The 14,300-nt window shown below is 47.1% G+C and overlaps 1 protein-coding gene across 1 annotated transcript in view; it reads right to left on the bottom strand.

The window, feature by feature from the left end:
- The window catches only part of T265_07388 (hypothetical protein), a gene marked incomplete at both ends in the record, with an annotated part of 65,739 nt that overhangs the window by 21,401 nt on the left and 30,038 nt on the right, over positions 1-14,300 (bottom strand). The window contains 5 exons of the mRNA XM_009172892.1: positions 3,307-3,565; positions 7,563-7,615; positions 10,059-10,578; positions 12,763-12,844; positions 13,900-13,961. Coding sequence (XP_009171156.1) covers positions 3,307-3,565; positions 7,563-7,615; positions 10,059-10,578; positions 12,763-12,844; positions 13,900-13,961 — 976 coding nt within the window. The remainder of the gene's footprint in view (positions 1-3,306; positions 3,566-7,562; positions 7,616-10,058; positions 10,579-12,762; positions 12,845-13,899; positions 13,962-14,300) is intronic.

Genomic DNA, 14,300 nt, shown 5'->3' with positions numbered 1-14,300 from the left:
GACAATTCAATGTTGGACTTCACAGAGTTGCTGTAAAATAAAATAATAAAAAGTCGTTCAGCTGTAGCACCCTTTCGGTGCTTAACTGCCATGCCACCAGAAGGAAGCACGAGGGCTGAGATACTGCCAGGTTGCCCAAGGCTAGACAGGGGAAGTCCAGAGGTAGAGGTCGGGTTCGAACCACGGACCTCCCGGTCAGTAAATTCGGGCTCTTACCAGTTGGATCTTCTCGCCATCATCTTGCTGTAAGACGCGGTGGAAAATGGGAACAGGGGATGGAAGGGGCCCAAGCGCTAGCGTCTATTAATCCCAGTTGGTTTGGTCATTGAATACCATCATCCACGATTCCGTCTTTGGCTAGATGTCCAACCCTCTGAATCCACACATCTTTTCAGTGGACAAGGACACTCATTTTCATTTGATGTCGGATGGTACGTCGATGCGCCGATTAGTTTATCGCCCGTCACAGCTCAATTCAAGATAGCATGTGCTCGGATGAATCTGTCATCTACACTAAGAGATGTGCATAAGCAATGAACGATAGATATGCGCATGTTTCCGGAAGAGGCGCTGGAAACATCCAAACACCACGCCGATCGGACAGATGTCGCCAATTGCCTATGGACCAAAAAAGGTGTGCTCTGATTGGTAAAAAAGAGACCAATCAGAACCGACTATTTTTCACCCGGTGCTTTTCAACTAGTTCCGAGGATTCTACATTGAACTCGGACAAAATTTCATTATCATTGTATCATTACAAATTTGGTAATGGCCTTTTGTCTCCATTAAAGGCTGCCTCAGGCTAGCGTGCATCCTAAAAACTCACAGTAGTTGGAACAGTAAGCACGGACCAAAATTAGAGTTGAAACTCACGACAACATGGGAGCGTTTGGCGTCTTCACAGGCTTTTGTGATATATTTAGTTCCTCTCCTTTCTTGTTCGAAGCTTAACATGAGCCTATCACTCCAGAAGAGCATAGGCACTTTTGAGATATGGAACTTGGAATGTATCCAAATTGGCTCGCCATACGCGATATAGTCTAGCGTTGCGACCCAGGTTATCATGTGCATTCACGTTATGCCACATAATCGTACTTGTCCACTTAAGATCCACTCACTATATTGCAGTGCAATATGGCCATCAGCGTTGCTGAACGTGAAAACCATATATGCACTGGTCATTCAGCCCAGTCGGGAGGTGCAGACACCTTGGCTAGTTCCGCCGTTGAACAGGGCCTCAAACTATGCATTACCGAGGTTTGCCGCTTCTTAGCACTCACTCAGTGAAACACCCATAGGCATCATCTTCCAATTGACGATGTGCTCACCCATTCTGTTCGATAGTAGTTCGAATATTCGTTTTGGAAAATCGATCAGCACAGGTTGCACACTCAACAGCACATCGTATGTGTATCTGGCTGGGTTGGAAACGAGAGTGGAATAAGGTGTTATGCACGATTCCACAATCTCTTTAGAGGAGGCTCTTGACCAGGGGCGCCGGCCGAGGTACGCCACCATCTCTGTGATCAGAACACTCAGAAAACCATGAAAAGGCCTTTTGAAACGAGCCGTTAAAAACCTCCCTGCCTCAAGAATCTACCTCTATAAGCGCGTTCATTCACCCTTTGCAGACTCTTCGGAAGAGGACCAAAAGGTCTTTAGTGGCGCGCGTATTGTTAAAAAGCGGTCATTTACACACACATATATATGCATAAGGATTGACTTCAAATTCTTTACCTGGATCCAACTTTCGGTTTCCAGATGAGAGATGTTCTCATTCTTACGGACACTGAATCTATTCCGGGGGAACTACCATAGATCAGCAGTATTGATCTTAGCTAGCCCAATTACTCTCTACATCAAAGCAACAGTTTCCTGGTAGTTGGCACGTCGATGAAGCATGGCTAAATGCAAAAGGAGCTAGGCTAGTGACATTCAATGCTGTCTGTACAATCAATCAGTCAATCAACCAACCAATCAATCAATCAGTCAATCCATCAATCAATCAACTGAAACACCCTTTCGGTGTCTAGCTGCCATGCCACCCAAAGGGAGCACGAGGGCTGGAATACTGCCAGGTTGCCCAACTCCTGAGAGAAGTCGTGAGGCAGAGATCGGTTTCGAACCACGGACCTTCCGGTCAGCAAATCGATGCTTTAACCACTAAGCATCTGGCACGCCATGCTTTCTGTCTAGATATCTATCTAGCTATCTACCCCACCTCCTCGAATCAGCGGCGAACGAAACTGTGGAGCCACTGCACGGCAAGTACACGGTTTTTATAGTTGGTGATGGCTGCTATAGTCCGCGTGGGCCAGCGCCTAGCCGTCAATCGCCTAACAAAAAGGTCCAGGTGAATTTAACATGAGTCCTCGTCAACATGGATTCCGACACCTCACAGACCTAAGCGGAGGAGCTTGGAAAAACTGACAACATCGGCGTCGAATTTACTGATCGTCGGCTGGTCTTACTGGCCTGCAGGCAGGTCGTGGGTTCACCAAAGTGAGTTTGAACATAAAAAGTGGATAACGGGTCATTTAGTCATATGAATGGGACTGCCAAGGAGGTGGACACACTAGTTAGGATAAGTCATTCAGAAGACCGCTCACGAGTATTAAGGATGAAACCGATTCTTCCAGGTCGTTTGAAGTGCGGTTTATGGCGAAATACACTCATTTTCAGATCAAGTTGGTGATAACAGGAGACTCAGCAGATACCCAGCTAAATTGCTCGTGTACGATGTTCTTCCACAACTGGATGTGGAGCACAAAAGCCAGCTCAAGTTTCCGTTCGTACCATATTCCAGAGATAAGAGTATATTTTCCTGATGCAACACACTACTCATAACGCCAATGAATGCATTGAACCACTTTCGTACAATCTTGTGTTCAAGTAGAACGCAAGGTTTACGAAAACTCGGTGAGTTCGCCTTCTTGATGAGCCACAGGAGGGATGAAGTGTTTTCAGCAACCTTATGAGTAGTGTGTTCCGTTGAATGTAGTTTAAAAGCGCGCTCAGCTGTAGCGCCCTTCCAGTGCCTAACTGCCATGCCACCCGAAGAAGGCACGAGGGCTGGGATACTGCCAGGTTGATCAGACCTAAACAGGCGATGTCGAGATGCAGAGGTTGGGTTCGAATCACGAACCTTCCGGTCGGTAGTTTCGCGCTCTAACCACTTGGGCCATCTCGCCACAGTTTACCTTTAACCTAACTCGCAAGCCATGTAGAAATCGATATATAAGGTAGACAATACAAAACCACGGGGGCAGCCTTTACAAAAACAATAATGACGGGTGCGAATGTTACCTTTCTCTTCCATCGAGGTGATGCGCATTGCCGAATTCATTTGGCGCGCAGCTTCTGCAGCCACTGCACTTTTTGAGAGCCCGATGTGTTTCGAATGGAATAAAAATTGCCTATTAAGGTTAGATTTTTCGATGTGGTCCGGATCGGTGATGAGAAGTAGAGGGCGAGGATCTGCCTGCCGCGATGACACATTGACATTTGCTCGCGAAGTTGAACTTGGATCGGAGGCGGTTTGGACTTGTGTTTCAACGCCGGATGGCTAAAAGAGACGAATAGAAGAAAAATCGACAGTAGGAAGGAGTATACGGAAAAACACGAATGACGGGGGGTAATGGAATGACAACTTTCCGAGATAGGTGCCATAGAAAATCAGCTGAGTAATTTCGGACTTTGGGGGCGACTTACTCTACTTTGTGAGATCCATTCAACTCCAGCAGAGGTGAAATGATCGCTTTCGTTGAAATACATGACCAAATGCTCAAAACACGACTACACTTCACCGACAACTGCTCATAAGATTGCTGAAAACTCTCACGAATAGTTTCGCCCTTCTTGGGGCTCATCAGGTAGGCGTAGTCCCCGAGTTTCTGTCCTACGGAATTCGCAAACAGACATATACGGTCCGAACTTTTGTATGTATCAACTTCAAAAGGATACATGGATCTGGTGAGGTCAAATATGATGAATACTCGGTGTCATCACCCTATCGGAGTGATGCATGTAACCAGTATTCTTTGAACGGCATCAAACGAAATTCGCTCTCCCTGGGATGATTCACAATAGCCAGACACCCCAAATCACGAGCATATCGCATGCCGATCATCGGATTTGGCAAACGCACCAATACGAAATGATCTGACATGAATACGTCCAACTTATGGTCCACACGCTAAAGCGAAGCGACCAATTAATTTACATTGACGTGTTTAGGTCACTGACCCTTTCGAAGCATAGATTTTTCGATCGCTTGGCCGAAAGAAAGTACCGGATAAACAGCTGCGTAGTTTGGTTATACCAGTTTCCGTGCCAGGTACCTGAGAGAAGTGAGGTGAACGGTTGAAGACTGACTAGCAGCGCGAGAGGCTGTTCAGAGCTGCAACTGACGAAGAGCTGATTGTACATCCGAGAGCACTCCCTGGTTTGCGCCAATCCAATGCTATGTGTTCACTTTTGCATGGAACCTACAGCTACCCCAAGGGCTATTCAAAATACGGAATGCATCGTTCATCAAAATTATTGACTAAAATACACCAGGACCACGTGATGGTGCTCAACTGACATGAATGCAACTCAGAGTTGAAGCTGTGCCCGTAGGGCATACCTTTCAAAGCAAGTTACCTCTTAAAAATGACGGGATGAGTGGCTAGCAGTGACTAGTGTCCATTAGTCAACGTCATGTGGGGGAGTGCATCCGCAAAGGTTCACAAAGTCATGCTGTGTGAAACGGGTTGGGTAAATGGTTAGATCGGTCAGTGGGGCGAGGAAGTTGGATAGTTGGCGGCGGCCGCGGCGGGGACATTGTCAGACACGGCCCATTCGCGCTCCCAATGGCGCTCGTGCATCCAAGCTATTGCCTTCAATGCATAAGAAAAATCGTTCAGCTGTAGCACCCTTTCGGTGCCTAGCTGCCATGCTTCACGAAGGAGGCACGAGGGCTGGGATACTGCCAGGTCGCCCAAGCCTAGACAGGGGAAGTCGAGTGGCAGAGGTCGGATTCGAACCACGGGCCTTGCGGTCAGTAAATTCACGGCTCTTACCATTGGTCCATTTCGCTCCCCTTCAGTGCATAACGCCCTCCCCACTTGGAAGTCCAAATTTATCAGTTCCCACCTCCAAGGCGCAGCTACCTAATTCACATCCCCAAATCATCGGTGGACGAAACTGTGGCAGCTAAAACCACTGTTTTACCAGTACGCGGTTCTTACAGCTGATAATGATGAAAGCGACGGTTGTAGTTTTGTTCGTACGATTGAACGAAGAGACTAACAGTAGGGACAAATTTTTCCACATGCTTTACTTGAGGTAAGCTAGTTAACCAATCCTCGAAAAGTACTGCGTCGCTAACATTGAATGTTTGGCCTTTTGTTGCAATACCGATGACCTTGACGAGTGGACTGATGTGAACTAAATTAGAGCACGGTAAAGAAGCAACATAAACCCGTTAAGTGATCAGAAATGAGTGATGCTGGCGTCAGATGTTGAATGGATGATCGATCTTTAACTCCGCGCCGATCACTTCATACCGGCGTGTGCCGAAGGTTGATGTATGGAGAGGGTGAAAGACCATAAAACTGAATTATCAAATTCATGAAGTTGATCGACGAAAGATCTGGTCCAGCTGTAGCGCACTTTTGGTACCCAGCTGCCATGCCGCTCCCGGAAAGAAGCAAAAGATACTGGCAGGTTGCCCAAGCCTAGACAGGAAGAGTAGAAACGCACAGGTCGGAGGTGAACCACGGACCTCCCGGTCAGTAAGTTCGCCTCTTAACACCTCCTAGCAACTGGGGTCATCTCAGGTCGAGACCTAGGCAAAACAAGACGAAGCTCTGGTCATCTTGAGAAGACTGCAGGCAAGAGAAGCTTTCATATAGTCAACACTGATGGTCTGTTGTGGACTTCCACCTCCGTTCTTCCGTAACAACAGAATTCATCAAATTTGCCGGTGCACTTCTTGATCGCTTGTGAATCCATTCTCAGGGCTTTGGAAATCCGCAGTTCGACTTCCTAAAGCTCCCACCTAGCTCGAAAACACTGCGGCAAGAAAGGGGGAAAATAAGCCAATTAGTCCATGAACAGCAGACCTTCTCTACTAGTTAGTCCCTGTTCACTGCATTCACGCCGCGAAACGGTTCCCAACACAACTGACGAAGTGAACGCGGGTGTTCTAGAAATGATGATTCCTAGGAATTGGCGAAACCCTCGTTTCATACGAACAACAGCGAGCTGATGAAGACAGATTCGGTGAACTGGATGGATCTGGCGGTCCCGACGGTGGTTCTGCCAGGCGGTTGTTCATCATAATCTTGTTGTCTGGCAGGTTGGAAGTGAATGGGTATTGACTGGAGATGAATATTTGAACAAACGCCGCAATTCACTGAAGACAGTGAGGGCATAGAAAAGTCCATATTACACCACGTACACAGTCCTACCTCACAAAGTCGTTCATTTCTCCGGAGTTGCTACGAGACCCTCCGGCAAGCAACGTGACCTGTGTTGGCCCAGCAATGAGGGCGAAAAATATGCAAGATGTCTTCTCAGTCCCGAAGATCTCGTACACATTGAGTGCTACAATGGCTTCGCTTTATCGGAAATCGGGAGCCATGACTCTCAAGTCAATATCACCTGCTTCTTTGAAACACATTTTCCAAGTTTCACCAGACGATACATCAAGCTTTCGGGCCTAGAAACATCATTATTAGTGCACTGCAGCGCTCGTACCGGGGATTCGGGCCTTAAAGGAATGACGTTCGCACGGAGCAATCATAGCCGATGGGCTCCGATCGCTTTGGAAGCGATATCATGAAGGATTCGAACAGTGCTGTTTAGTGGACCGCCAATCAACCTGACCATCATCATCTTCAGCTATAAAACCGCGGACTTGTTGTACAGCAGTTATGGCTGCCCCAGTTTCGCTCCCCCGGTGATCTGGGAAGGTAGGGGTAGCAGAGGGGAGTCAAGCAGACCACACCAAGCATCTTACACCAAACGGTTGTTCATTTCACTTTCACCTACTCGGAACACATTTCCCAGATTTGTTTCATTCCAAAATTCTGAGAGGGGGTGCGTGAATCGCATCCAAATGTACACAACTGAGAACCGCGGGAGAGTAGGATGGTGGATGAACGTCATGAAGCTGATAAGGGACACAAAATGAAAAGACATCGAAACCACGGTCCAAAACTGGCACATTCCTAAGGGAATCGAAAAACAACGAAGGGCCTGGTCCCTACAAATTTAGCGCCATCACGTTACGATGCATAAACCCTTCATCAACTGGGAAAAACAACGCTATTTCTGGGGGAGAGATGGATGAACAAACGCAGCATCGCACAGAATGCCATCCGATGTGGCGAACTAAAAGCGATTCTATCAATCTTCCGGGTGAATTACACGAGATTTTAGTTCATAATTGATGGACAGGGCTGATTAGCATTCATGCAACACAGAATCCTGCCGCAATGGGAAAACGTTGGCATCAGACACTGGGGGAAAAAACAGAATTTGGACAGACTACTGGCTGACAATGTCAAACGTACCGGGAAAGATTTGGTGGATTCCGCCAGGGTCTGACTCGCATGAGAAGTTGCGCCTAGATGAGAAGGACACGTGAAAAAATGAAGAGAAAACAAACGGATCGGCTCAGTTTCAAACAGACAAAAACCCGAGTGGAAAATACGTGGGATCTTTCGTCCGCCGGGGGGGAGAGGGAAAACACCGCTCTTGAATTCAAAGCCGACAGCTACTTATCATAGCCAAAGAGAACTTGTTGTAACAATAAGAAATTGGTAGAAATGTACCGAAATGTCGCGACATTTCGATCCGGCTAAGTGTGACCTGCGTTGTCATAGCAACATGTAACAATCGTTCCCACCCTCCTTTTTCAAAATCACTATGAATGGATGAACACGAAACCGAAGTGAACACGTTTGGAGCGACAGCAAATTCGGTCGTCTCGTTGGAGACTTTTCTTGTGAAACGGGAAAAGATTTGCTTCCTCAAGACGTGTGGAAGTCAAACAAGCATAAGAAAATGGATCTCGTACAAGTGAGGAGATGGGCTCATTCCCAGTTCCACCTCTACCTGACCTTCTCGCGTGCTCTCTTCTCAAATGATGATTGGTGTTGGTTCTTGGGCCACAACTGACACTATGGTAACAGAAAAACAGTAGGCCGACAGATGATATTGAGTTAACTCAGCGGGATCGTCTAGGATTCATCAAGTCGCGTTTGCTGAAGAACGTCTGGATCACACTATGACAGATTACGGATAAGTAACATTACTTCCTAGAGAAATACACTCATTTCCAAACCAGTTTGGTTTTGCGGGAGACTCACCTGGAACCCATTTGAGTCTCTCGTTTCAGCGACCTTATGGGTTGTGTATTACGTCCAAACATACCTTAAACATAAACTTGACTTTTTTACCGGGAGGTGGAAGATCATTTCAGGAAGGTAGCTGAACAATTATTTGTTTTACCTTTCCTCTTCTTCATCACACACACGCACCCCTAACACAAATGGTTATGAACTACTAACATCCCATGAAAGTGGATCGCACAAGACGAAACACACTACTAATAAGGTTGCTGAAAATTCTAGGGGACAGCCCACGACCGGTTTCGCCCTTCTTGGGGCTCATCAGTTCCCGAGTTCCCCTCAACCTTACGCTCTATGTGAACTCAAATTGCATGAAGTCAGCGAAATACACTCACCTGTGCACCAATTTGGTTTTCATGGGAGGCCCGGCTTAATCTCTCGCTTGTGATATTCAACCAAGGATTACTGGTTTCAAAATTATCGGCAAATTCTAGAATAGAGGTGAAATGCCTGAGGGAAAAACAGCTTTGTAACTTCATGACTTTTTGCCCAGAATGGCGTTTTTCGATGAATAGTGTAGGAATTGCATCGAAACTTGGTTGCGGGTAAGCTAATCCCTCTGAGGACAGGAGATGCTCCAAGGACTTACCGACATTTCCACAGACCTGGGAACCGGAATAGGAGTAAACAATAACGTGTTCTATAGAGGAAAATGTCGGTAGCTCAGGTAGCGTAGATGGTGGTCGTTGGCTTGTTCGCTGAGCTAGGCAAATTGATTGCGAACCTTTCATCGCCAATCGAGGTGACATCATCAGTGCGTTATTGGGGAGCGTAGTGGTGCGTAGCGGTGGGTTAGTGGCTGTGCGTTGAACAGTCTTACACGTGTGTTGATATACGTGCTGCTAGCAGGGGATGACCTTTGATCGCGATTAGTTGTACGCACCCCTACGTGCAAGAGACCAACATCTCAACCGGAACACTCAAGGAGGATCGAATATTGGATTCACAAACGGAGAAACAAGGAACTAAAGGTCAGAAGCCGGGACTCGAAAGGACAAAGGTCACTCCAGCATTGACCAGATTACGACTGCAGGGGATACCAAGCTCAAAGGTCACGTGGGCATCGGCGAATGGGGACACAGGACAACGGAGCAACCAATGGAAACGCCTGACCGAACAACTAATCGCTATCAAAGGTCATCCCCTATTAGCAGCACGTAACACGTAAGACTACTCAACGCACAACCACTAACCCACCGATACGCGCCACTACGCTCCCCACTAATGCACTGATGATGTCACCACGATTGGTGATGAAACGTTTGCAGTCAAATTACCCATCTTAGCAAACAAGCCAAAAAATAACGTTTTAAGCGGGAATCCTCGACCCGACTGGTGGATCGATCGAGCGACACAACCGGCACAGTTAATGGGTCATCGTTCGATCTATTCTGACAGACCAAACGCATCGCTCAAGCAAGAACACGGTCGCTTGACTAACCTCAGACGTCCGCAGTCCAACCCCCGGTATGGCACTGTTAGTGAGTGTTAATTAGAGCGAAACTCGAGTCCAGTGTTTCCTCGCTTTGGTATGAATTTATGGGTTTAATTGTACCAGAAGAGGTGGCTCGTTAAAAGGAGTTATATAGATGTGAATTCAAACAACAGAGAGATACCAGCGCTCCACCGAGGCTATGCAACGATAAAGAAACCTACCTTCTTTAGAATCAGCTTTGGGCCGTTTTACACACACTTCAGCCGAAGCAGTACGCGGGTCTGGTCGATGGGATGTGGAACTGACTGCAGGAGAGATTGGTTCAATGTTGGCCACTTGCGCCTCGGTTGCCTCGTCTATCAAAACCCCACTCCTGCCAGTTCGAACTAGATCATTTGCCACGGGAATTTCTGTGACCGAAACTCCAGCCTGACGGTCATCTAACACGGTCGATCCATCGGGTACATGATGATTCAGACTGGTTGATCTCAGAGTTTGTGTTGTGGAAGGCTTGCAGGATGGTGTGAACTGCCCACTAGGTGTCACATCACCTTGGTTCGACTGACAGCTTGGAAGGGGTGAATGTAGCTGACATGTGTCCACCTTCCGATCAACGCCGATCTGCTGAGTTTCGGAATCGAGCATTGGTTGTGTCTGCGACGTAGCTGCCCCGCCACCAGTTGCCACGCCAAGTAATGCTAGGTTTTTGAGCAACTCACACCCGATCGCACCACAGCCAACCTATCGGGGCAGGGAAGGGCATAAATTTTGGACGGGATAAACGAGCTAACTATGCATCGGTAGGGGAATCGCCTGAACACAAGACATGGGTAAACTATCTCACCTTGACACTAGCTTCTGTGCATCAACATCATCATCAAAGACAGCAACATCAGTGTTGGCACTGATGCTTCACTGCTGCTTCCGCAGAGGCCATGTCTCGCACCCATACAACAACACGGCCCTTACTATAGCCTGGTACACACAGCCCTAAGATCCAGTGAGATGCCTTTTGACACCAAAAGTGATGCAAATTAGCAAACGAGATTCGAGCCTTTGAGATTCTTACACTGACACATCAGACACACTTCCGTCAGGGTAATACAACTACGAAGATACGTAAAGTTTTCCACAATCTCCAGTGGTTCTCCTTGAATTTTAAGGGATATGTGCGCACGTTCTGAAGCATGACTTTGCACTCTGAAGGTGCGAGGGGCATCTTCGGTGCATCTTGTCGGCAAAATAATTCAGTTCAGGTGGCAGCGTTGTGGGAGTTAGTTAGAGGTCGTCTGAACGACTGCGCTTTCAGATGTTGTATGCCGTGCGACGGTATACAATGCGTCGTGTGCGTGCCACGTACAGCCAAGGAGTGATAAATGAAACAGTCTTACCATCTTGGCGAATGCGACGGAAGATGGACACGGAATACCAGTCCCGCATTCGGTCGTCACGGCTGTACAGTACTTGTAGCTACCCTTTCGCCACATACATGACTGTACAGGTCACCGCCACTCGCTAGATCACGAGATCTATCTTTTTTCCTTGCACTCACAAATCACGCCACACAACCGTGACTCACTTGACTACACAGCTCACAGTCAAGCCCTTGATCTCAAGACTCGTCTTCCCTTACACATATAAGTCACGACACATAAGAGTGACTCATCTGACATACTGCCTACCGTCCGATGAGGTAGCAACAAGTCATTTGCTGACACCCACACACATGCAGACGTTCCTACATATAAGATAACAGCACTGTAGCACAACTCAACAGAGCTTCGCACTTCGCCCAAGTCAGAGAAGAGCCGCTCAGGACCTACGGCGCTTCACGCACGGATATTCAGAAACACGTGTGGCTGCTACAACAGCGAAGAAGACACGAAAACTGCATCCGGATTTACAACAGGATTTATCAAACTGTACCTGCCAAAACGATAAGTCCTTTGTTTGCATACATATTTATTTTAATAGTTTTACTCAACAAGCGGACATTGTTAGTGCTCCCCGTTTTCTCGTTCGTATAAACTAGTTTTGGGTTCCGTTAGAGCATTAACATACTCTCCCTCTCCATCTAGTACAACCTCTGGGAGGCTAAACAGATTTTGTGGACTCGGTTGTAGTAAAGAGGGACGAATGGCCAGACGCTCGCCAGTGTTACATCACAAAGAGACAGAGAGAGAGGGAGGAAAAGAGACTTGAGATAGGGACGGCCGTTAGGCGGAGCGGAGGCGAGTTGCTTATCATCCGAATTCGAGATGAAACCACTTAGTGAGGTAGTAAAACGTTTAGCGCCATGCAAGGACCGTGTCTTGACTATAAGACTTTGAGACCAACTTTCGAGTGTGCTTGTTACCTGTTGTGTAACAAGAACTAGTTCGTCTTTTTATACCACAAATGAATTCTATTGGTGTCTGTGTCCTATCAGAATGTACGGTCGAAAGACCCTTTGAGGCCACTATACTTGGCAGCAGTGCTCAACAATGACGTCCTGATACCGTGCGACCATTTCTCTAAAGAAAAGAATAAAAGTGGATAGGGAAGCGATCTAGCGCTACCCTACCCCAATCATTCAAAAGTGCCTACACCTCCATTCATTCAGGTGGATCTCATCCTGGAAGTCGAGTCGCACTGACAGCACACAAAATTTTCGTAATCTTTAACTCCACCGTGTTGGAGTGGACACAGAACGTTCCACAAGGTAAGATTTTCGTGATGGACCCAGAAGCGCCAGGCTGAATTCTGATTGGCTGACATTCTGACCAATCAGGACACGCCAGCTTCCGGCCTGCTACCAGTGCGCGACAGAGCCGTCCAATCATGTGCTGCCAGGTAATGGAACCAAATCAGACCAACTGGCGGGTGAAATTAACCGGCACTGGATACATGTATCACACTAGATAAACAAGAAACCGGTGGACTTACCATAAACGCACTCAAATTTTTCAGCCGCTGAAGGTTTTCAGACCCGATGCAGATGGCCAGCGGTCCGTAGCGCGAATGCAGACTACACAGGGAGATGAAAAGTAATAGATGAAAGTTTTAAACGACGAATATCACGGAACGGGAACCTATAATCACCAAATAGTAAAGATGCCCGTCTGGTTTTGAAGGACACGAATGCTCTCAACGAATAACAGTGAGAGTTTCCGGAACCTCATCGATACTCACAGTTCAGCAACTTCCAAACATCCCCCTGCAAATCCGACTGATAAAAACAGAATAACCCATTTTGGCTTTACGTCAGCAAGGCGTCCACGTTCCAGTCGGTTAACCGATGCTTTTATCACGTTACGATGGTTCGATAGGAATCTGAAGATATCCTGAAATTTCAGGGGATACACCAAAGTCGTGTGGGAGCATTTGTTAAATCCCGTCTGATTTGGGCCCAAGTAGGACGCAATATTGACGAAACTCGATGACTGTGCCTGACTGATGAGTCTCAAGAAGGAAGGTCGCAAGCTATTGAAGTGTTTTCGACAACCTCATGAATAGTGCATTGTTACGTCTAGACAACATGGTGTATTGAACCTCTGCAACTAATTTTAGTTCGGACTCACAGTCGTTTCAGTAGTCCGATTTCAGATGGCTGACTCATCTTGAACCCGAATCTTTGCGCGTAAGCTTCTCCGTGAGGCAATATGTTGTGGCGCCTAAGAACGGGTTAGTACAGGGTTGCAAGACCTTTGGAGCTAGAAAGTTAGCACGGGGACACTGAGAAAGAACATTTTTATCACCGTTGGTCAAGCGCGAAGCACTTTTCGCCACTGCCCTAGCTGCCCACCATCCCTGTCGTGTGGGAGGAGTGCGAAAACTGGTGAGATTCACCATTCCGACGTACTTTCATTCAAAACTCGATGTGGGCAAATAGTAAGAATGCCTTCGCTGTGGTGCGTGGCGGCCATACCATGTGGGTTTACACCAAGATGCCTAAATAAGGAAAGGGTGTGTGGTAAACTATGGTAATGGTGCTCCGGTGGCGAACCTAGAAAGTTTTCAGCCACATAAATTGAAATACGAGGCAAGAAAAGACTGATTTCGACTAACATGAACTACACTCACTCCGTGTTTGTTCTTGTGGACACTGAGGTTGAGGGTATGACGGATTCACAGTGCATGTAAAGCTGCAAAAAGAGTGGAGTTTTTAGCAAGACACTGTTTTTCCGAGCAGAAGATTCGGAGAGAGAAAAACACACGAAAGAAGACAAATGACCAAAGGAGCTTGGGGAATTTCGATTCCTCTGAGGGTTGTTCTTCTTCGGAGGATATGTGTCGCAGTGGAAAGCTGCACAAAATTACATGACTTCACGAAGGTGATCTCACAATGACCTTTGTAAGGATGTGTGATTCTTTAACGCATTGTTCTCTCATGTTTAGACATCGGGGGTTTCCGCACGTCAGTTACAGGCGACTACTCAGTTTGGGGTTCTTCACTCGTAGGAACTTCACACACTGGTGGCTAA

The sequence above is a fragment of the Opisthorchis viverrini genome (genome assembly GCF_000715545.1).
Source record: "Opisthorchis viverrini unplaced genomic scaffold opera_v5_167, whole genome shotgun sequence".
NCBI classification, from domain to species: domain Eukaryota; kingdom Metazoa; phylum Platyhelminthes; class Trematoda; order Opisthorchiida; family Opisthorchiidae; genus Opisthorchis; species Opisthorchis viverrini.
The sequence above is the reverse complement of the archived record's forward strand: the minus strand, read 5'-3'. Positions and strand labels throughout refer to the sequence as shown.